Source organism: Pseudonaja textilis, chromosome 3 (assembly GCF_049901715.1).
Source record: "Pseudonaja textilis isolate UNSWEBS1 chromosome 3, rPseTex1.2, whole genome shotgun sequence".
Taxonomy (NCBI): Eukaryota; Metazoa; Chordata; class Lepidosauria; order Squamata; family Elapidae; genus Pseudonaja; species Pseudonaja textilis.
Genome location: NC_141992.1, coordinates 96,556,680 through 96,578,820, shown reverse-complemented (window position 1 = coordinate 96,578,820; position 22,141 = coordinate 96,556,680). Strand labels below are relative to the sequence as shown.

Here is a 22,141-nt window from a genome sequence, read left to right as displayed (position 1 = left end):
AGCATGTGGTTAGGCAGAGGTTATATCCAGATCCATAATCTGGGCTGCTTCAATCTTCATGCATTTGGTTAAGTCAATGTGGAACAATGTGGTTAAGTGCTGTGGAACAATGTGGTCAGAAATTTTTTGGAACAATGTCATAATTCTGGATCTATGGGCATTGGACAATTAGAGTTGATGTTATTATTGTTTGTTCCTGAAGTCAAAAGTAGTTTAATATCCAGGAATATCAATACTGTGAGCCAAATTTTATGGATAAATTGCATTATCCCCCCTTCCCTAAAGCCAAGATTCCTCTGAGAAACTACTGAAGCAGGTTGTAAGGCAGCTTTGCAAATCTTTAACTTTTTATACTTGGTAGGATCTTGAAGTTGAATTTGTGCTTTTTAGCATTAAATGCTGACTCCAAGTTGTGCATAAAGTATGCATGTATGTCAAGTATATTCCTTCGCAGAAAGGGGAATTTGCCAACATAGAATAACTACTATGCTGAATGCTTATTCTAATTTTCATCCTGGGTAACATCTATGGAGATGCCAATCATCCATCATGTCCCAAAGATGCTTCTCATTCAAGAAGCTTCTTCAGTTCTTTGGGATATCCTAGGAGGTGACACTTCTTGCCTCCTTGACAAAGGCCCTGATTTCATCCAGGAGGGTGTATGAGAGGCTGATGCTTTGTGTAGCAAGTCCTTTCCCCCCAGTCTTCCCCTCACTTTTCAGAATAAATGAGATTTCTGTGGTATCTGCAATTGTTTTATTTTTATTTTTTCAAATAAAGACAATACAACATTCATGAAACCACAATGCAGTATCTCAATCATTCACTGAAAGAACAGGGATACAGAACCACCTCCACTGGTGAGTAAATAATACATATCCAAGCCATTCTGGCCTTAGCAAAATTCGAATCCCAGTCTGGATTTTTAGATGAGAATGACATCTAATCAGTTTGGATTAGAGAAGGGACTCCTATTGTTTTGACTAGAGGAACTACAGGGCTGCTCTAGCACTTTATTGTTGACCACTGGAAGGATCTCTAATATTTCTTAGCTAAATTTTAGCTTTAGGTCCCATTTATGCCTGTAAAAATGCCTATTCTGAAGAACATCACAATAAAATCAGTATTAAAAGGAACCAAGTCAATTGTAGGGAACTCTTTCAATGGATCTGTATATTCAGATGCTCTAAGAATCCCTTCCCCTGCCCATTTTAGAAGTTGTCTTTTTTTAAAAAAAATTGTTATACATAACAAGGATAATGATCTTTTACCAATACAGTCAATAGAAGGAGATTTTCACCATAGACTATTGAATGCTATTGGAATGGAAACCTTTTTCAGGTACCTCTTTATTACAGTTGATCTAAGTAAAGGTCAAACAATCAGAAGAAACATTTCAGGATGCAGGCCCTTTTAATATACCAGAGAATGCAAAAAGGAATCTGCAGTTGCCTTGGGGTGCATCTCATCTAGAAATGCTGACAATGGATAAAGAACTTATTTTCAAGACTTCTAGTGCAGAAAAAACAGATACAATCATCTTTACAGCTATTGTCCATTTATCAGCATCTATGATAGCCATTTAACCACTGCTAAGAAGTACAAAAATATAGTTGCGGTTCCATTCCAGAATGGTTAGATCACAAATTCCATTCAACCAAGCCATCTGGCTGGTAATTCTGAAAATGTCCAACTCATCATGAGGCCATGAAGTTGGAGACGGCTGGTATATAGTGTTGCTCAATTTAAATGTATCTCTTCTGTCATTTCCCTCTCTATATCTGTGCTAAAGACTCCAGAAATGAAATGGAAAACTAGTTTATACATTCATTTCTACCACATGATCATATTTTGCTTGAACACTCAAGACGCTCAGCCAAACATAAAAACTGTCCACTGAAAGTATTGTGTTGGTATTAAAATCAGGCAATGAGGATGAGTAATACCATATGTATTTATAATAGCTCACTCCTATATCACATGATGCTACAATCAGTTCTGAGCATGCACTCATGAACTAGTGGTCAAAAGCAATAGAAATTGCTAAGTCATTGTGTGAAACTTTGGTTTCCTTCCAGCTGTTTTCAGTATTTCAATTATATAAACAATTCTAAACAGGCTTAAAATTATTTATTTTACAGCTGGTTAAACAAGAAAGACAGGATACATTTTAAATAAGTTACTTGGCGTTCAGTCACTCAGAACTCTCTGATCTATACATGTCTCAACTGAGCTACTGATAATTTCACAAAGGATATGAACAATTGTCATTAATTTCAATATGGTGCTCTAAAAAAGCACACCCTACAAAAGGAAAATAACAAATGAACTATCCTACTGGCTATGTTTTATTTTCAATTTTTACTGATTTGTGAAATTAAGCCCTGGAATTTAAGTTTTACACTATCCATTCAACAGTGATGATACAAATTATCTCCACAAAGCAAGCAGGAAATTGCTCGTTGGGAAATTTATCCCTTCTTTTTCCACAGACTATCGAATGAGCTTTAAATGGCTAAATGTATGTATCAGTATGTTCATAAAACATTATGAGGTAAACCAGAGATCTCCACACTTGGCAACTTTAAGACTTGTGGACTTCAACTCCCAGAATTCTCCAGCCAGCTGGCTGGAGAATTCTGGGAGTTGAAGTCCACAAGTCTTAAAGTTGCCAAGTTTGGGGACCCCTGAGGTAAACTAACAATTCTGAGGGACTTATATTTGCAAAGGTGGTCTTGCCTGTCTCCCTCTTTTTTAAAAAATATGTAAATGTCCCCTATAAATATACTCTGTAAATGCTATGAATGTGGCTAAAAGGCCAACATTAAATTGTAGGCCCCTTGTAGCAACAGTTTATCCATAGCACCTACTTCTAAAGTGCTGTGCTTATCTAATGCCCATCATAATAAATAACAATAAAATGACAATAATAAATATAAATAATTTAAAAATGGGGCACGTCTCCCAAGATTGCATATAACGTTCAGAGATAAATAAAACAATGTCTTCTTTCAAATGTCTTTAAAAGGAAATCTGCCCAAGATGGTAGAAGATTGAGATGTATGAAGTAGCAAAGCAGATGCAGCCTTTCTCTTGAGTGTAAATGCAAAACCGTTTGGATGCAAAGCTCTGGAACACCAAGCTGATCACTGTACAAACATGCAGAGAACAGAAGGCCTCTGAGGCTGACATGCAATGGGATGAAATTTCAAACTGGTGTGTGTTGTGTATACAAGATATGAGAATTGTGCTATGTACAGTTTTTGGTCTGTGTGTATAGGTGCAGAGACTAGCTTTTAAGAGTAGATGGAGGCTATCACTGGTTCAAACAGATGAATGCACAGAGGTATCTCCAAAAATGGTAAACATTTTAGGAGAGAATCAAAATCCACCTTTTCTTCATATTTCTCATTCCCTTTCCTGTTGGATTTCTCTTCCTATCTGGAGACCAAGTCTTCCTTGCATCAATTCCTCCAGCCCTTTTCATAGGCTCTCCTGGTTTTTTTCAACTCACAGCCTCTTTTCTAGAGAAGGTCTGCATTTAATAGAGCTTCTGGGTACATGGAAGTATTGGCGGTCCCAGGCCAGGAAAAACCAAAGCTGTGCAATGGAAATGTTCTTAGCACCCTTCACTTGGATTTCAGCATCTCCAGTTTCACTCTGTGTCTCTGTTCCCCAACACAGTTCCAGGTGATAACAAGGGATCGGCTCAGGTGTGTGCAGGTTTGCCTGTTCTGTGGCTATTTGCTTGTTCAATCAGGTCTCTGTAATAAGCAGATTTCAGAAATCTGGGATAGGAGTCCTTTTCCATCAAGGTGTATGTTTTTGCTTGAGCTTCTTCAAAGCACATAGAAGTGGCCCCAGCAAGGTTTCTTCTGGTTGCCTCTCGAGTTTCATGGTCAAGATTTACCTAAAGGAGAAAAAATATGGTGAATATGCATCCTTGGTTGTAACTTGATGGATGAGAAACAACACATACATTGTAACACCATAACCAAGGTAGGAAATCTCTCAACAACAGTGAAAGACCTGCAAAGTAGATATCAAAAACTTCTGGAAATCAACTCTGAATAAGCAAATATGAATGAACACTGAAAATCATTTTGCAATAAATAAAAAGGTGGGATATTCTCAAATACATGGGAGAATTTTGGCAGCAGTTCATTCTCTGAGCTTGCTGTTTAGCTCCTGGATGTTTCATTACCAAACTAGGTAACATTTTCCATGGGACTTTGGGTGAAGTGTTTTGTTCAGTTTTTGTTCTATTTATATAGGTCCTACGTGGTGTTGTGGTCAGTTGGTCACATTACTGATTTGCATGATACGAAATTCAGTTGGTGACGAGGTAATCAGTTCTGTCAATGATTGGCGGCTTGGGTGGTCCGGTTTCTTATAGGTTCATATGCTGGTTCTAAATCAATGTGTTTGTTGATGGATCCATCCACGTTGACTTAGAACCCCACTGACTTATATGAACCTGTAAGAACCTGTAACAAACAACCAATCAGCGATGAAACCGGCCACCAGTTGAATTTTGCACCATGCAAACAACCAGTCATGTGACCAACTGATCACAACACCACATAGGCTCTATATAAACAGGAGAAAAACTGAGCAAAACACTTCACCTGAAGTCCACTGAAGATGTTACTTCGTCTGGTAATGAAATGTCAGGAGCAAAACAGCAAGCTCAGAGAATGAACCACCGCCAAAATCCACAACCTAAGCTACAAATATGGAAGAATCTAAACTGCTCCATTCACCTGTCCTCCTTTGGGCCTACGAGCCTTTCTCTTGCTATGCGCTATCAGCAAAAGTACTTATATTCATCTTCCCCCTTCCTGGGTATGGGAACTATAGCTAGATCAGGTGGTAAGCACCCAACTGGAAAAGCCAACTTAAGATAACCTTGAAATTTCATGCCCTTCCCATTGTAAAGGCATTGTTGCCAATGCAAAGATATATCTTGAAGCTGAATCTGCATGCTGTAGGTGGACCTGAAGCCAGATCAAAAGTTAAAGCAATCCTATTGTAACACAGGCTCTTTAGAAAACGGCATGACTCAGCAGAAAAATTAATACCTACTCCCAATAACCGAGCTTCCTCTTTCTTTTATGTACCTTTCGGAAGAACCCTCAGTTAGGGTCAGGCAAAAAAAATTTTTTTTAAAAAAAGTCTGCTTTGAGATTGATTTATCTTTGAACTTATAAAGTCATTTGACTCACCTCCCTGGGGGACTCATTCTGAACAAAGTCTTCAAAGATCCTGTTGGCTTTGGCTTCTAATTTTGCTTTGGAGGGGATTTTCTTATATTCTTCACAAGCTAGCCAGAACTCCAGATTTTCTTCACTAAATTCTGTTTTAAGAAACCCATGAAATGCTTCCGTGCCACCTGTAAAGAAGGAGATAGAATAACCAGTTTAGAAGTGATAGAGAGAGAAGGAAAAGAAAGACTATCATGAATAGATTTTTAAAATGCTGCATGTTTTGCAAATTATAATGTCAAGGACGATCCATCTTAAAGTTATATGGTTGATTTCTGGATGAAGAATAATCTATTAAACCCCATCGCAGTCTTATTTGTTTTGCCTTCTATTGTAGAAAATTTAAAAAAAATCTGGGTGGCAAAAATACAACAATAACCGGATCAGATTCCTCTCCCTGAGAATCTGGAGCGGTCTTACTGTTACTAATTTTTTTTAAAAATAAAGAGAAGGTCACGTTTAGCATAATAACTAATTTGATTCAAATGACAACCTGTTTGGTCTAGTGCAGGGGTGTCAAACTTGTGGCCCATGGGTTGGATGCATCACATGCTGGCCACGCTCACGCCCGGTTTAGCGATGGGGGGAAAAGTCATGATACGTCACACGACAACACCATGACAACGCAAGTTTAACATCCCTGGTCTAGTGGTTAAGGCCCCAGGCTCGAAAGTTGGAGACTCAGAGTTCTAGCTCCATTTTTGGCATGAAACCCAACTGGCTCTCTACGGGCCAGTTATTCTCTTTCAGCCCAACTTATCTCACAGAGTTTGTTGTTGTGGGGAAAATAGGAGGAGGAAGGTGTGTGGGATATGTTTACCCTCTTCAGTTATTTGTAAACAGATTAAATATTAGTATTCTCAGCCAGTTCAAACTTTTTGTTATTTGGGTTGAGAAGTCTATGAGCTATCCCAACACTAGGTTAGGGTTGATTGTTCATTCAGTAATTTTATAAAGTATCTGCTTTTTTGCTATCTAAGAAGATCCTCTGGTACATTTTGTGAAGACATGACTGGTTGGCAACCTTACTGAATCATGTGAAATCACACAATCGCCAGCTACTTGCAACTATACTTTTTTTTTGTTTTTTACATTTTTTTTTACCACACATGATGTGTACTCACTTCTGCTTCTCAGCAGTTGATCAAAGGACTCCTTCCATCCAAGCGCTTCCTCCAAAGTATATCTGGAGAAGAAATAATATTTTTAGAGCTTGTCCGACAGATTTCAAAGAGTAATGTTTTGAGCAAAGAGTTCAGGATGCAAAGCTTCTGGAAAATGTAGAGGTCATCCTATTTATCCTGGCTTCATTTCTCATAATCCCCATTCAAAATTGCTCACTACCACATATCACCTAACATATGTTATGTCATTAACACCATTTAAACCACTTCAGCAAGTTCTTCAAAATTTCTTATCCTTCTTAGCCAATGAAGGTGTAGAGATATTATTCTGGAGGCAATATTCTGAAATAAGCAAGAAATACTATCTGGAAATTGAGTAGCTGGGATATCCTGGATGAAGATTTATTGAAAAACCACTCTGTTTTTTTATATAATGTTATTATATAATAGGATCTTTCATTTTTAGGTCCCCATTTTCACCCATTTCTTCCATCATTTTCTTTTCAGAAAAAAGAACAGTGTTATAAGACTTGCACAAGGCTTTTTAATATAAGTGCTTCTGTCTAGACGCTGTCTCTCTTCAAAAACATCTCAGCCATTTGGTTGACTTAGAACGGCTCTTTTCAAAAATGGACGATGCAGCATAACAAACTGCTGTATCATACAAAATTTTTACTAACACAGCTAAAATGCATTATCTAGGATCCTTCCTCTCTTTGGCGTCAGTTAGAAACTGAAATAACCCTAACATTTTATTGTCCTTAAAAATCCTTGTGTTTTTGTCAGGCAGTTATAGACTTACTTTTGTTTGGTGCTCCAGCTGAGGTTTCCAATTTTATGTCCAAATTCTGGTTTATGAAGTAGAATTCTCAAACGTGTTTTAAACTCTTTGGCTCTGAAAAAGAGAAAAGAACATAATTCAAAAAGGATACTAAAAAAAACAAAGTACTGCAGTTGCTAGATTAGAGGATATCAAGACAAGATAAGGATGTTCCTTCAAACTTAAGGTCTAGAAGAAGCTTCTTGGTTCTGGCAATTTAAGATAAGAGTTTGCAGTGTGAGTTTGAGAGCTGAAGCATTTCTTTAGTATAAAGAAAGTATACTTGGCTTTTCTGCTAAGCTTTCTTTTTCTCCATTAGTAAATGCCTTTTTTTAATCCTTTATCAACCAATCTTTAACTTGGCTATTCATATATTAACAGGCTATTCCTGCTGGCAACAAGGATAAATTGAAAAATGGTTTTTAAGCAACAGAATACCATAATCAGTTTTCCTAAACTCACAGCATTTACTGCCTCAACCAGACTTAAAAACTGAAAAGGAATTTTTTTCAAGCGGTTCTTGTATATATGCCTACTCTGCAATTGTAAAGTTAATTTGTAATTTAATTCCTTAAAGTTAAATACTCTGTATTATGTTCCTTTAATTCTGCCCCTTATTACTGAATTCATCAGGCATCTCCACCGGGTTGAATCAGCTTTTTATTCCCCTCTCCCCACTTTCACTAGATACCCATTACTTAATTCTGTGGACCAGATCTTCCTCAACCTTTCATCCAAGGCCATCAGTTCTAGGCTACAAACTGCAGGCCTCCACTAGGTGGCAGCAAAGAGATACAAAGAACACCAACTCTGTGCTCTTAATGTCATCTGGAGATTTGTACCCTCAGATCTAATAGTACTAGTAAGTGCTAGTAAGTGCCTCAACCTCTGAAATAAAGTGATATAACATGTCATGACTCCAGCCTACCAGGGCATTAATTCTGTCATGGTCTAAGTTACCTTACAAGAATTCAATATTTTAAATACCTAATTTCTTAAAAGCTGCTTACAGTGGTATGGCATGTTTATTCCAATAATAATATAAATTATAAATATATATTATATTTTCTGCTTTGTAAAATGACACAAGCATGTCAGTTCTGCAAAATTCTTAGGCTATTAATTATCATCATTAATAGGTACCAAAAACCAAGCAATTATTACATGAGGTCAAAATTTCATCTGCTGTAGAAAACAGCTGAACATATAGTTTCTGTACACCTACAGACATAATTCTGTGATGCCCTTTTATCTTCCTTTATTGTTTATTCTTTAAATCTTTTTACATTTTTGTTGCAACTTTTGCTCTTTTCTGTTTATTAAAGCAATATTTAAACAAATTAAATGCTATTGTTTCTAGTATTTATCCAGCATGTTTTTAAAATGCATTGTCATAATTCCAAAGATCATAGAAAAGATGCTCTTTAGCCAACAATGAATCTAGCTTATTCTTACTATTCAAACTGATATGTGTATTTCTGAATTGTTAACTTTGATAGCACTTAGGATTAATCAGCACCACCCTGTTCACCAACATGTAATTATATTTCTTTGCTGAACTATATTGCTAGGAACAGAACAAATGTAAGTCAGACCAAAATAATAATTTCTAGTTTCAAAATATTACAATTGCAGGCTCACTGCTCTCTAGCTAATGTCACTTATTTTTAATGACTTTTTATGAAATTCCAGCTTTTGATGGGTATGACTTCTTTAGTCAACTGGTACAGCCATAGGAGTTTTCAATCTATTTGGACCAGTGGGCTCATTTGGGAATTTTAAAGTCATGTAGCTTTTATTTTTACAAAAGATTGTCATGATAGTTCAGCTAATCCACATATATAAGAAGTTAAACCCTATAAGGCGCCGGGACTGCAACCACCTAGTATTTTCTAAGAATGGAATTGTTCTCGGAAATACAGATTGCACTTGCTTTGGTAGTTTGCCACTTTAAAAAAAATTACTATAACCTTTTATTTAAAAATAATTTGTTGCAGGTAGCTTAGTGGGGGCCGACTCTTGCTCCTGAGCACCATGCTGGGGTCCAAGACCTGTGCCAGGTAGGCTTCAAGTGCAGAAGGTCATCAAAGAAGGTGATGATGGGTTGCTTTCTCACTTTGGATCATCTGTACCCCTTTTGATTTTTCTCTTTGCTTGGACTTGACTGTGAACCCACTAATAGGCCCTGGGCGTCCTTCATGTCTCTGTAGCTGCTGAATCTGAGACAATCAGGAATGTGGAAAATCAATGGAATTTTCCCAGAGATTTAAAAGATGGGATGATGCTGCACTTGCCTCGGACTGCGTCTACTTGTTAAATGCACTATGTCCTCCCAAGGGTCACTAGAGCCCTTATCAAGTCATTAGGGCGTGATGTGGCTGGGGGCCAGGGGCAAAGGAGAGGAGAAATGCTAGGAATATATATAACACCTCAAGGCTATCGCTAGAATGTTATCTTGCCTTTTTCAAACACAATAGATGGCCTGCACATCAAAGCAAATGTTCAGATGCGGCTATCAAGCTCTCTTCACTGTCCTTTTCTGATACCTCTTCACCTGTCCCCCCAAAAACACCCCACACTGTATGCTCCTCAAAGCAGACCCTCAGCTTTTTTGCTGTGGCTATATTGTTTTATTAGGGCACAAATAAAGTGCCAGTATCATAATTATTATAATTGTTTCTCATCCATGCCTCTACACTACCTCTCCCTAATTGCTATTCCTCTTCGGTGATTAACTGGATGCTTTCCTTTGCCACTATTCAAAGCATCCCATAGCTGGTAGAGTTTTCAGACTTTGAATGTTGTGTCACACACCTGCCTAACCAGGGTGGGTGCTGCAGCCATTCAGAGGTCTCTCCCTGCTTGGTGCAATCACTGCGACAGTTTGGAGATGGCCGCCTGGCGCATCGCTTTCTATTCTTAGCTCACCAACCTCTGGCTGGTGTGTGGCAGGCATGCTAATGATGTGCAGTGCTACTTGCAGAGGTGTCTTTGAGAACTGCATTGCAAAGACACAGGAGAATTTGTACTCGTTTTCCCATCACATTTAAAAACACACAAACAAGCCAAATGTATGAAGCAGAGAGTCAGCTGCAGTTCTCGAGAAAAGCAAGAAAAACGTATTTCTTTTAATCTCTTATTATCATTACCTCCTTTATCTTTCCTCAGTGCTGAACTAAATAATGTCAGTCCAGTCATTACATGAAATGGTACAATCAGGGTTTGGGATATAGACTGAGGTCATTCCTGGTCACTACATGTGGCCAAGTCAAGTCCAGCCCTGACTGTTCAGCAAAGTAATAATATAATAAGAGCTTCAATAATTTTCCAAGCCTCTTACCTTTCCAAGCAGCTAGCAGGCAGCGCAGCTAAACCTCGGCACATGTTGAGAAAGTAGTTGGGTGGCTTGCTTAGATCTGCAGCAACTGGGTTGGGGAGCAGTGGAGGGCTCTAATCACAGCCTTCTATTAAGCTTTCAGTGCTGGAGCTTGGAAGCAGAGCTTTTATATCTTTCAGCAAGTGGGAGGGAGCATGAATCAAGCACACAGTTCCCGCCCGCCTCTATACAAGAATAATTGGAACTGTCCTTGAACAGCAGAGTCATAAGTGGGATTCAGAAAGAACAAGCCGGACAAAATATGGGTGTTTCTGTTGTAGCTACCTTTGTATTCCATGATTGAAGGGTACTTATACAGAAACTGCAGTCAAGAGCTCAAGGGATATATTTTTCTTCTCTGAAAAGCACTTGGCTGCTGTGCTTATCATCAAATAAAATACACACTTTAATAGCAAGTGCTTTTGCTGTTCTTGTTCCTTTAAAAAATGTGATGACAGAGTCTATGCATAATTTAAATAAATCAGCCTAATTTGCCAGGACACGGCGCTGGCACCAATATAAGTGTTTTTTCCTGGTGCAAGGAACTGGTCTAAGTGGGACAGCGGAGTGAGAGATAGCGTTAACTTGGGATCACAGTAGGGCACGGCCAAGCAAATTGGGACTACAGTAGAGCAAGGATGAGGACACTTTGGCCCCAAGTTAAAAGCTCTTGGAAATAACTGGGTAAACTAAGATATATATTTCTATGTGGCTTTGGCAGAACACTTATTAGCTTCCAGTTTGGAGGAAATTGTGAACTCAATGAAAGACAGAGCAGTGTTGAGTACAGTTGAGGGTCTTCTGTGAAGTTCCTTCTCTAATATATAGTTGGGAAATGTAGTGAAATGAAAGGGAAAGTGCTGCAGCAAGCACCCCCAAAAGTTAAGGGTCCATTATTTTGGGGTGAGGGTGGGCAACCGATTTGTCATTTTCTACATTCCATTCCCACTGATCCTTGAAGGCTCCACTTATTCATTTATTTACAATATTTGTAGACTGTCCCAATCAAAAAGATTCTGAGCACTGGATCCTCAATTTTCTTCCAAGGTTCTACTTTTCATCTTCCTCCTCTCATAACACAGCACAATTATTTGGACTTTTTTAAATATATATGTTTACTTAACCTCCTTCATACCTTTTTACTGCCTGCCTCCTCAAAAGCTGAAGCACTTTTGGGAGACACCTCAGTGCTCTGAAATCTTCCTTAGCTGCAGAATGGAATAACAGCTGCAGAGCAGGGAAATAAGGATTAGCAGGAGATATCAGCCCACCTGCAGCCTCCATCAAATTCTGGCATTTCAAACAGCAATCAAGTCAGAAGAAAAGCCAAGGAAGGCAGCTCTGAGCAATGGGTCTGACAAACATCTAGGGTGCTCCTTTGGAAAAGAACTTATGGGAGTGGTACTTATGGGCCTGTTGCTGTCTAAATTGATACCAACTTATAAATGCATTCAAAAAAGGTTTTATTATTATTTCTTTTACCATTTTTACTGCAGGCAATATTCATAAGGTACTGTAATGTACAAATTAAGAATTTGAGGTTTTTTTAAAAAAATGTATGTGTTGATTTCTGTTTTTAATCCTTCATTTTGGGCTACTACTACTTAGCTAAAAGCTGAATCCTGGCAATCGAAGAGATAATCCTGTAGGTAAAATAATCAGCCTTCCACCAGTATTTCTAGAAAAGAAGGCTTACGTAATTGAATGATCCTCTCTCTCTCTCCTTCCCTAATTTGTAATCATCACTCCACCAAAACACACTGCCCCAATACACAGAAAGCAGCCATCAGGCAGAAGAGGAGTGAATTTTAACCAGGTTTTCTCATTGACAAAGTATTTTTCTAGGCAGAGAACCAGCCTGAAGTATGAGAGAGAACAAGGACATGTTTCATCTTAAAGCTCAAGGCAACAAAACATTTTTACTTCCAAAGCAGCATTCATTGGGCTGAAATTGCCCTTCCCCGTTAAAAATAAAACTGCTCTAGTAGCAGGACAGCTCACAACAGCAAAACCCTAGTGGTAATGATGTATAGACTGTTGGCAGCATGATGCCCAAGTGGCATTGATATATCATTGTCTGGAAGAGCGGCCCCAACCTTTTGTGCACCAGGGACCAGTTCCGTGGATAAAGGTTTTTCTGGGGACGGGAGCGGGTGTGGTTTTGTGTGCTGCCTGCACCCTGCGAATGAGGCTTTGCTTGTTACTGGCACATCACGGTCTGGTGCCGGTCCATGGATTGGGGGCCAGGGACCCCTGGTCTGGAAGATCCCTCAACCCCCAACTTTATGGCTCTTAGCCAAAATGGTAGGGGAAATTGTATTTACGGTAGCTTTAAAAGCCGTGAGAGGTTCATTCATGATCTCTCCCTCCCCATCTTCTCTGCATGTGGGGAAAGAAAATACAGAAAGGAGAGGGCAAAGGCGCTGCTTTGATTAGCCTACTATAAACATTTAACTAAAAGACACCGGAAGAGGAATTTAAACAAGAGAAAAACAAAGGCAGGAGAGAGAAATGCATTTTTTAAAAATCTCGTAGGCAGAGAAAAGGATGATGTTTCACAACATATTCCAAACCTCATTTAACAATCCAGGTGCAGAATATATGGCACAGCTCTATCAACGTGCACAAGGACAATCAAAAGCTTAGCCCACCTAGAGTGGGCTGCTTATTAAGAGGACAGAAGAGTAAGAAGGGTTGGTTGTACAGCACAGATACTCCCAAAGGTTCTGCAACTCCACGTGATACCCAAATTTAATTCATTTGTGCCACAGAGCAAGCCTCCTGAGACCCCAGTTATGAGGTCACAGAGGTCTTGAGGAATGTGCCAATTTACTTATGCTGGAAAGAGAAGGAGAGAGAGAACAGTGTGGAATTTTCAAGCTTCTTGCTTTGCCTCAAAGCTGTGCTCTTTTTCTACCACTCAGGTCCTGACCTTCCCAAGCTACTGTTCGTCCCTGCTGCCAAATCTTGTGCTTACTTCAGTGAAGACAGGACCCCCATTTCCAAGGCAGTTCATCTGCAGGGATGATTCACTACTTTTCTACTTGTTGCTAAGCTTAATTATATCAGTGTTATATAGACTATTCAGATGTATTCTTCACCTCCAATGTATTTGCATTGGAACCCTTATTAGTATGAGAAGAGTAACAGAATCAATTATATTGTAGTTAATAAGCAATCTGAGGCTATAAGGCTATTTTAATTTCTTCTCCTTAACGTGCAGCATATTTTCATAAGGTCGATGATACTGCACCTATAGTGGTTCAATTCATTTTACTTTTCACTTTCATTATCAAAATCTACTATCTTGTGCTTTCTACATCTGAATGGTTCTACAATTCCATAACATACTGTGGCTGGATAGCCATATCCCCGTAAGCCACAATGTGGTTTGTGCTTGGCTTCAAAAATATACAGCTTCAATTATCTCCTTCCAGATATACAACTTCCAGCATTAATTCAACAGGAAAACAATGGAAATCTTAGAACAAGGCAGGTTGAAAAAGCAAGAACAAAATTAAAAGCAAGCAAGCCACAATTGACTTAATTCCTATGTATAAATGTATGTAAACAAAGACCCAATAACAATATATCAACTCAACATGGAGTACCATTCCCACCTCACACAGTACTAAATCAAAAACCTAGATAAACTAGAGACATTTCTCATAAATCTAACAATCAAAAGCCAGCAACCCAACCTAACACCCTCCACAAGCCATTCTATTATACAGCAAAATGTTAGTACTCAGATGAGGCAGAATCACCACCTTATCAATAGGTAAATAGCCTACTAACATCAACTTGCAAAACAATATTCACCTACAGGACTATCCCACCCAAGGCAGGATATGTGGATATTGTATATAATTGTATATAATTCTTTGCAACCAATGAACTTGTCTTCTCTTTTTTTAAACTCACATATGGAAAATTTAGTGGGGGGATGAAATGTCTGCAACTCAAAATCAAAGCTGCTGAGTGTTTCACAGAGTAAATGAAGCACCAATATAGATGTTCACAGTGTTGAAAGGCTAGCGAATGCATATGGCCAGATTGGAAATAAGTACCACACACTATAGTATTAAAATCGAAGGAAAATATTAAACTTGCAATGGAATTTCTAAGAGAAGATGAAGATGAGGACATTATTTGATAGGATTAAATTTTAATATGCTGTTGCTTCTGGTAGCTTGTAATGAAATCTTTTTTATTAACTTTGAATGATGCGACTTTAATCAGTTTATAGATATAAACCATGAGGAAAGAGATTTTTTTTTGTATTTTTATGAAATACAAATGATAACTTACAGTGTAAAGTAAATAGAAGGAATATGAAATTGATTTGTTGTTTAAGGCCCACCTACCCACCCCAAGTCCTTCCCGACATCCCGACTGAAGGCAGATTACAGGCAGGAGACTGGCGGGAAAAGAAGGGGAAGGGAAGCGGGGGGGCTGCCCGGGTGTTCGAACGCGGCGCTTTGCATACAGCACTGCGGAAGGGGCGCGCGCGGGGAGGGGAGGTGACGGACACGTGTGTGTGCGGCGTGCGCGTTTTCAAGTCTCCTTCGCAACCCGTGTCCGTCCTTTTGCGGAGGTGGGATTGCACTTTGACTCAGCCGATCGTTGCTTGCACGACAAATCGGAGCCCCCAAAGGGCGACGAGCACGGCCCTCGTGGCAGAGGTGTGTACACGTGTGGGGCCATGTGGGAAAAGCGAGTCCTATTTTTTTTTTTTTTTGTTTGGGCTTGTAGTCGGCGGAGGAGGAGAGAGCCGGTTCCCTCTTTGGGGAAGGTGTGGAGGGTCGGGGGTCCGTTTGCCACGAGAAGTCGCATTTCCACATGGCCTCTTCTTTCGAAACAATAAGCAAGCGGTCAGGCGGCAAGACAAGGGAAAGCCAAAAAAAAAAACCCATGCACATAAGCCACAAAATCGGCTGGGTTTGACAGTGTCAATTAACAGTAACAAACGGTACATTGGCCCATGGACGTGTGAGCTGCAAAGGCTAGGATTTTCCACGTTTCTAAATCTCCCCTTGCTAAAACACAGAGCTACACTTTCCTCCTATCAGAACCCAAAACCAAGGATGGGGCGGGAGAGAGACAAGGGTGCCCCCAAACTTAAGAAACTCGTTACTTTCTTATATAAGAATTAAATTATCGCGCTTGTGCTGTACAGTAGAATGGATCGTTTTAATTCTTATTTTGCATAGGTGTTCTCGAAATTGACCTCCCTAAATTTTAAGGAAATCTGAACTGAGCCCCTCTAGGTAGGTAGATATATAATGCTCAGAAAAATATTTGGGAGTATTTGCAACAATTCTCCAGAAACGATACATTGTGGCATTAGCTTAAACAAATGCCTTAGAGCTAACATTTCTCGATAAATTACAGTATTTCAGAACAAAACAGTTCTCTAAACCAACTTCAGCCATAGAATGCCCTTTTCTGAGCGTGGCATTATAATATCACTGACATTGCTTATTTTGGGCAGGATAAGAAGGAACACAATAGTCCAGCTTTGTCCCATGTAATAATTCAGATACAGAACAAATGTTTCCTTTATATTGGCTTGCAGAGAAACAGCCAAGTTCACTGGACAGGAAATTATTTTTACCTCCTACCTGCCCCCAGATCACAGTGAAACTAAATTATTTTTTTCCCTGCTGCTACAGATCTTTCCTTCCTTCTTTTTTTTTTCCAGAAGGAAGAATCTGTATTTATATGTGTGAGCATGCACATAAACAGTAAGTGGGTAAAATGGGATATCTGGTGGTTCATCTGGTTGAGAGAACAAAGTTGTTGTCTTAACCTATATAAAAGGTCATTAAACATCTCTTAGATGTATAGATAGCCCTCAACTTACGACCATAACTGAGCCCAAAATTTAAGTTGCTAAACAAGTACGTTAAGTACTTTTTGTTACTTTTTGTTAACTTTTTGTTAAGTACGTTTTGCCATGTGACCATGGAGATGCTGTAAAGGTTTGTGAAAAATGGTCATAAGTCACTTTTTTCAGCGCCATTGTAACTTAAAAAGGTGAGGAAATGAATTGTTATAAGTTGAGGTCCACCTGTGTTATCTCTATATCTCTATCAACTCCACTAGGTCAATCAGACCAAGAAATCAGCTTCACAGGAAAGCTAAAACTACTTCTATTTAGATCAGCTGTAATAGAAAATTGCAGGTCTGATTGTGCTGTACTTCCTCTTCCTTCTTATACAGGTAGTCCTTATTCAGCGAACACTCATTCTGTGACCAAAGTTACAAGGGCAGTGAATGAGATTTACCTCACAATTGCCACCATCACAGTGTCCCTGCAGTCATGTGATTGCAATTCTGGTGCTTGGTAAACGGCTCACAATTATGACAACCTATAGTCACACTATTGCCATTTCATTGCTGACTTCCAACAAGTCAATTGGGAAGATAGCAGGAAGTTGCCAGTGGCAATCAAGTGACATTGTGCCTAATGGTCATGCAGGATTCACTAACTGGAACTGCCGTCATAGGTTGGCATGGGCACATAACATTGTGCTTTACATCCATGTTGCTTAGTAATGAAGTTCATGATACCAATTACGGTTAACTAAAGACTACCTATAGTACAGTAAATTAGGGCGATGTCTGTCTGATTCACTTCCAAGTATTATCTGTCTCTTGTGGACTTAAAATATTTTCACTCCACCACTACCCCTCTGGCACCATATCTTACATACCATTATTAGCATAATTTTTCTTATTCCTTCCCTTTCCTATCCTGGTGCCACTTCCTTTTAATTCTCAATGTTGGGCTTTTCTGGGTGGCTGGCCTGAAGTATTTAGAAGATGGTACTTTATTTTTATTTATTTTTTGTTACAGAGAAAAGAGACTCTTATCCAAATTTTAATATGCTGAGAAAAGCTCTGAATTTCACTCCACCAAACAAGATAAAATTAGGCAAAAAAAAAAAACCTTTTCCCTGACACTCTCTCCCAGCATGCTTCAAATAAAAAAGAAACATTTCTTAATTGCTAAATCATTTCACATGGAGTTGGTCCCTGGTGACACTCAAGCCACTTGAATCCTTAGAGAGCGGGAATTATAACAATAACTTCACAGAAGACCCTCCTCCAATGCGCTTTGCCGTTTGTGTTTATCTGCCTGAGGAAAAATCAAGGCTAAATAAATACCTCCAGCAAAAGCAAATCATGCCATATCTTTCACAAGCAAATGATCTTGTTGATACAGAATACAGAATAAAACAGTTGACAGGAACATTGGATGTCTTCTAATCCAACCCCCTGATCAGAAAGGAAACCCTATACCATTTCAGACAAATTGTTGTCTAATCTCTTCTTTAAAACTTCCAGTATTGGAGCATTCACAACTTCTGGTTGCAAGCTGTTCCACTGATTAATTGTTCTAACTGTCCGGAAATTTCTCCTCGGTTCTAGGTTGCTTCTCTCCTTGATTAGTTTCTATCCAATGCTTCTTGTCCTGTCCTCAGGTGCTTTGGAGAATAGGTTGACTCTCTCTTCTTTGTGGCAACCTCTTAGACTGCTATCATGTCACCCCAGCCCTTCTTTTCATATGGGGAGTGACTGATCCCTCATACCTGATGTGGACACAGGCCATCACATCACATTAAAGATGAAGATGCAGCACATAGCTTAAGGCTAGATATTGGAGAGTGGCGGTATCATAAGAGCCTTTTAACTATTTGGTAATTAATCCCTTGGGATAAAAATGTACCTGATCCAGCATTTACCTGGACCATTTCCAAGTTCTCCCCATCAGAAGAAACAGTATATTAATTTAACACAAAACTACTTCTAGACTAGGTGTACGCTAAGCCAAACACAACAGGTGGAACAGATAAAGCAGAAATGGCCCGTGGAAACTTGGCACCCAGATTTCTAAAGCTACCAGTGCTTGGCTGCAAAGGTCTGGATAACAAGATGGCAGATAGAAATAAAGAGCCCAGATCTGTTAGCCCTACTATGATAGATCCATCTTTTATCACTCAGGCATTAAAACCTAATACTGTTTTCAAACATCTTCTGATTCTTACACATGGATCAAATGTTGAAATCATTTAGCAATATGCCTGCAACAAGAAATGGCTACTGAGGGGAATGCAGAATAGAAAATAGGGCCCTTGTACAGTATCTTATGTTCTGACTTAGTCGGGCCAGATATCAAGAACACTGTACGGTTTCAATACATAAAGGGAAAATTCTTACAAATACTCTTAAGATGCTTCTAAACTGGCTTTTTGGGACAGATGCACAGTGTTGAAAGTCTTGCTGTTATTGGCATCCTATTCTCTGAAGCTTGCTCCACTGCAGTAGCTGGCCTTTCAAGGAAGGAAACTATGGATGGTGACTCCAAGTTTCCATGATCACACAGGTCTCTTCTGGATGAGAAGCTTCCTGTTTTTTTTTATTTATTTCAGAACAACTGACATAGAAATATAGATGCCAAAACAAGATTCCCTATGCGGTAAATATTAATTGTTCTCTACATTCTCAGAACCAGTAATCTGTAAATCATGGAATTATAAGTAGTTTGAATTAAGAATACTCTTTTTTCTGAGAGTCCCATATTTCTAATGTTGGGAACCTGAGCGTGTGTGCTATTTGCTATAAAGAGTTCGGGTTTGGGGTTTTTTTTTGCCCTATCTTAAGCTTAAACAATGTATCACAGTGGAAAGCCACCAGATTTGCCTACTGATTAATGAACCTGCAGCTGGCTTATGATTGCCGCTGCCTTTCATGCACAAGTAAGAGCATGATAACAGTCTTCCCTAGACTGCAGTTATAAATAAGTTAATATTTAGCAAGGAATACCCAGAATCCCTACCCAGTTATAATGCCCAGGGTCCTTAGAGAAGAATCTAGAAAGATAGAAATAAACCACATTTATACACGATTCAAAGGTGGTAATTAAAAACCTAAGAAACAAACAAAAGAACATACCCTTCCAGTAGCTGACATTCAGATAAGCCAGGATCAGCACCAGATGAAGTGCCAGAAAACTACCCAAATCAAACAACCACCGAGAAGGAAACTGAACCCCCACCAAAATTGGCAGAGCTGGGCAAGCTAGTGTATATAAACAAGCGAATCCCACATTCACCTCGACTGATGATATTATCTTGTTAGATAATAAAATGTCTGCAAGCAAACAACCAAACTCAGACAGCACAGAAGGGACGAAACTAATTGTTAATTCAAAATTATCCTTTTTTATAACACTTTGAGACTCTCAAAAAACAAAGTCTTAAGAATTGTAACTTTTGAGGGATGCTAAAAATCCTTTGCTAGAGACCCTCAATTTCGTTCATGTTCCACAGTTAAAACTGTCCTACGGGACTTTTCTTCACTTCTACCTACTATGGAGCAAATGTGCCCAGGCAGCGGTTTTTTTCCTCCGCATGGTCACACGATACTGCCTTAATTTTGTCTCTAGCCTATGACAGAGGCAAGCTTAGGTTATCCTTCACTTTTGGCTTTAAAGTTCATAAATTTCCAGCTATTGTGGTGCACAGATATAGGTATATAAAAGATTATTTATAACTATTACCTTGGAGGGAAATCCAGTGACTGGAAATGACTGGAAATATGACAAAAAAACATAGAGCAGAGATTAGCAATGACATACAAGGGAGTAGTTATTCTATCTATCAGTTCAAGGATAGGAAAGTAGCATTTCAACTCAGTGGTGGGGAAAGCCCATGAACTATCCGGTCAGTTGTTATTCTAAAACTGCAAAATAAAGAGGTTTCTTATTATGGGATGAAACTCGCTCATTCATCACTTGATTTATGTCATTTTTTTCCTCTTATATGCGTGCTTGGGAGAGAGGCCTTGAACTAGAAGATCCAGTTGTTTCATGATTTTTTTTAATGGAAAAATCCCTGTGAAAATATTTAGAATGGAACGCAGAAGCACAAGCCCCAGATCATGTAGACTATGATGGGTCAGTCTTGGCTATCATCCATCGACTACAAAATCTACTTTATTTTTTTGTGGGACTTTTAAATTATTTTTAACATCCTGAACTACGTTGACCTATCTTTCCCTACAGTGAATGTTTTTTGCCACACAGAAAAGCAAATTTCCTAAATGAAATCAGACCAGTTTACTGGGAAAGCAAAAGTGAGGGGAATTTCGCTTCTAGATTTGGATTTTGGTCAGCTATACATAAAGATAGGATCAATCTAGTCTAATAAAGGTCTCGGTTTTCTTCTTTTCATAGAAATTCTGGATGGTTCCAATTATGTTTAGTTCCAAAGTATTAGGATTGGGGAAATATCTTTTTCAAAACTTAAGTAATGTTCTGTTGGCACAAGAAGAGGACCCAGGTAGCACATGGAATGAATGGAGGAAGACAAAGGAGCATTGATATAATGGGAAAAAACAAAGATAGAATTTCATAATAGGTTAGAATTTCATATACAGGATCCTAATTAAAAAGAACTACAAGTTACTTGGGGAGTAATAAAATGGAGTCGATTCTAAGATCTTGGCTTATCAAGGAGTTTATTCCCGCAAAAGCTGCTGCTATCGTCTTGGTTTTTCCTTGGCAAAGAACTAGCTGAATTTGGGATGGGCTTAGTTGATTCTTAAGTGTCAGACCTCAAAGAGTCACAACTCCACACAATAATGCAAGGCACTTTAAGGTACTCCCTTACATTAATTAATTCCTTACTTGCTATGCTATGCTGACTGCCTTCTATCAATGAATCTTTGAAAAAGATTTGAAGATTAAAAATTGAGACTGGGTCAGTTGCCACACTGAAAATAAAAGAAGAGGTTATAGAAAAAAAAAATCAGATCTGGCAAAACGAAACTGATTTATGGCATAGCTAAAGACCATAAAAATTGCTTTAGGAACAGTAAAATGGTGACATTAATTAAGCCAAGTGCTTGATTTCATGCAGCTCTTCCTGAAAGGTTGTAATATAGTTCAATAGCTGTAGCATAAATGATGAAAAAAATATGCTACGGCTTTAAATGTGGCAGCATAGCAGCTCTCACAGAATTAGCTTCTGGGTATCCAAGCCTTGTAGCTTTATATATAAGAATTGTGACCAGCAATTATTTTATGGTTCTCATATATAAGATTATTAGACCCATGCTGCAGATCTGTCATATAGGACTGAGAGAGAGAAAATCTCACTTTGCTGACACTTGCAACTTGTCCAGATTTTCACAGCTGAGATTGAGTGGATTTATAGGGCTGCCTAACTCTCAAACGTCTCAAGGAAGTATACAAGGAAAATTTAAAATTCAATATAACAATAAAAGAAGAACCCAAGCATCAAAGAACAGTCCCAGAGAGCTAGATCTTTGTGGTGTTCCTAAAGGACTGTATTGTTGGAATCTTGTTCCAAAGGATAGGAATGACATCATAGGTACATTTCTCAACTCCCATAGGAGAACAGCCCTTCATTCAGGGGACTGTCTGGCAACTTATTGACCCTGTCATATCTTATAGGATGACCAGAGACAATTGGAGAGAGGAAGTGCTGCAAATAATCAGGCTTAAGGCACAAAAGGCGTTAAAGGT

General features: G+C 38.8%; 1 protein-coding gene across 1 annotated transcript; it reads right to left on the bottom strand.

Moving 5' to 3' along the window:
* Nucleotides 1-746: 746 nt before the first annotated feature.
* On the bottom strand, nt 747-10,699 carry RGS16 (regulator of G protein signaling 16). The gene is made up of 5 exons (XM_026703277.2): nt 10,549-10,699; nt 7,191-7,283; nt 6,389-6,450; nt 5,226-5,392; nt 747-3,910 (listed from the first exon to the last, which is right to left on the bottom strand). The coding sequence occupies exons 1-5, from the start codon at nt 10,590-10,592 to the stop codon at nt 3,710-3,712; spliced, it is 567 nt and encodes a 188-aa protein (XP_026559062.1). The 5' UTR covers nt 10,593-10,699; the 3' UTR covers nt 747-3,709.
* Between the last annotated feature and the right edge of the window lie 11,442 nt (nt 10,700-22,141).

Excerpts from the sequence above, each read along its gene's own strand:
- RGS16 (XM_026703277.2), bottom strand. The coding sequence starts at position 10,592 with ATGTGCCGAGGTTTAGCTGCGCTGCCTGCTAGCTGCTTGGAAAG. Across the intron at positions 5,393-6,388 it reads TCAACTGCTGAGAAGCAGAA|GTGGCACGGAAGCATTTCAT; the intron begins GTGAGTACACAT and ends CCTTCTTTACAG. Across the intron at positions 3,911-5,225 it reads AGAATGAGTCCCCCAGGGAG|GTAAATCTTGACCATGAAAC; the intron begins GTGAGTCAAATG and ends TTTCTCCTTTAG.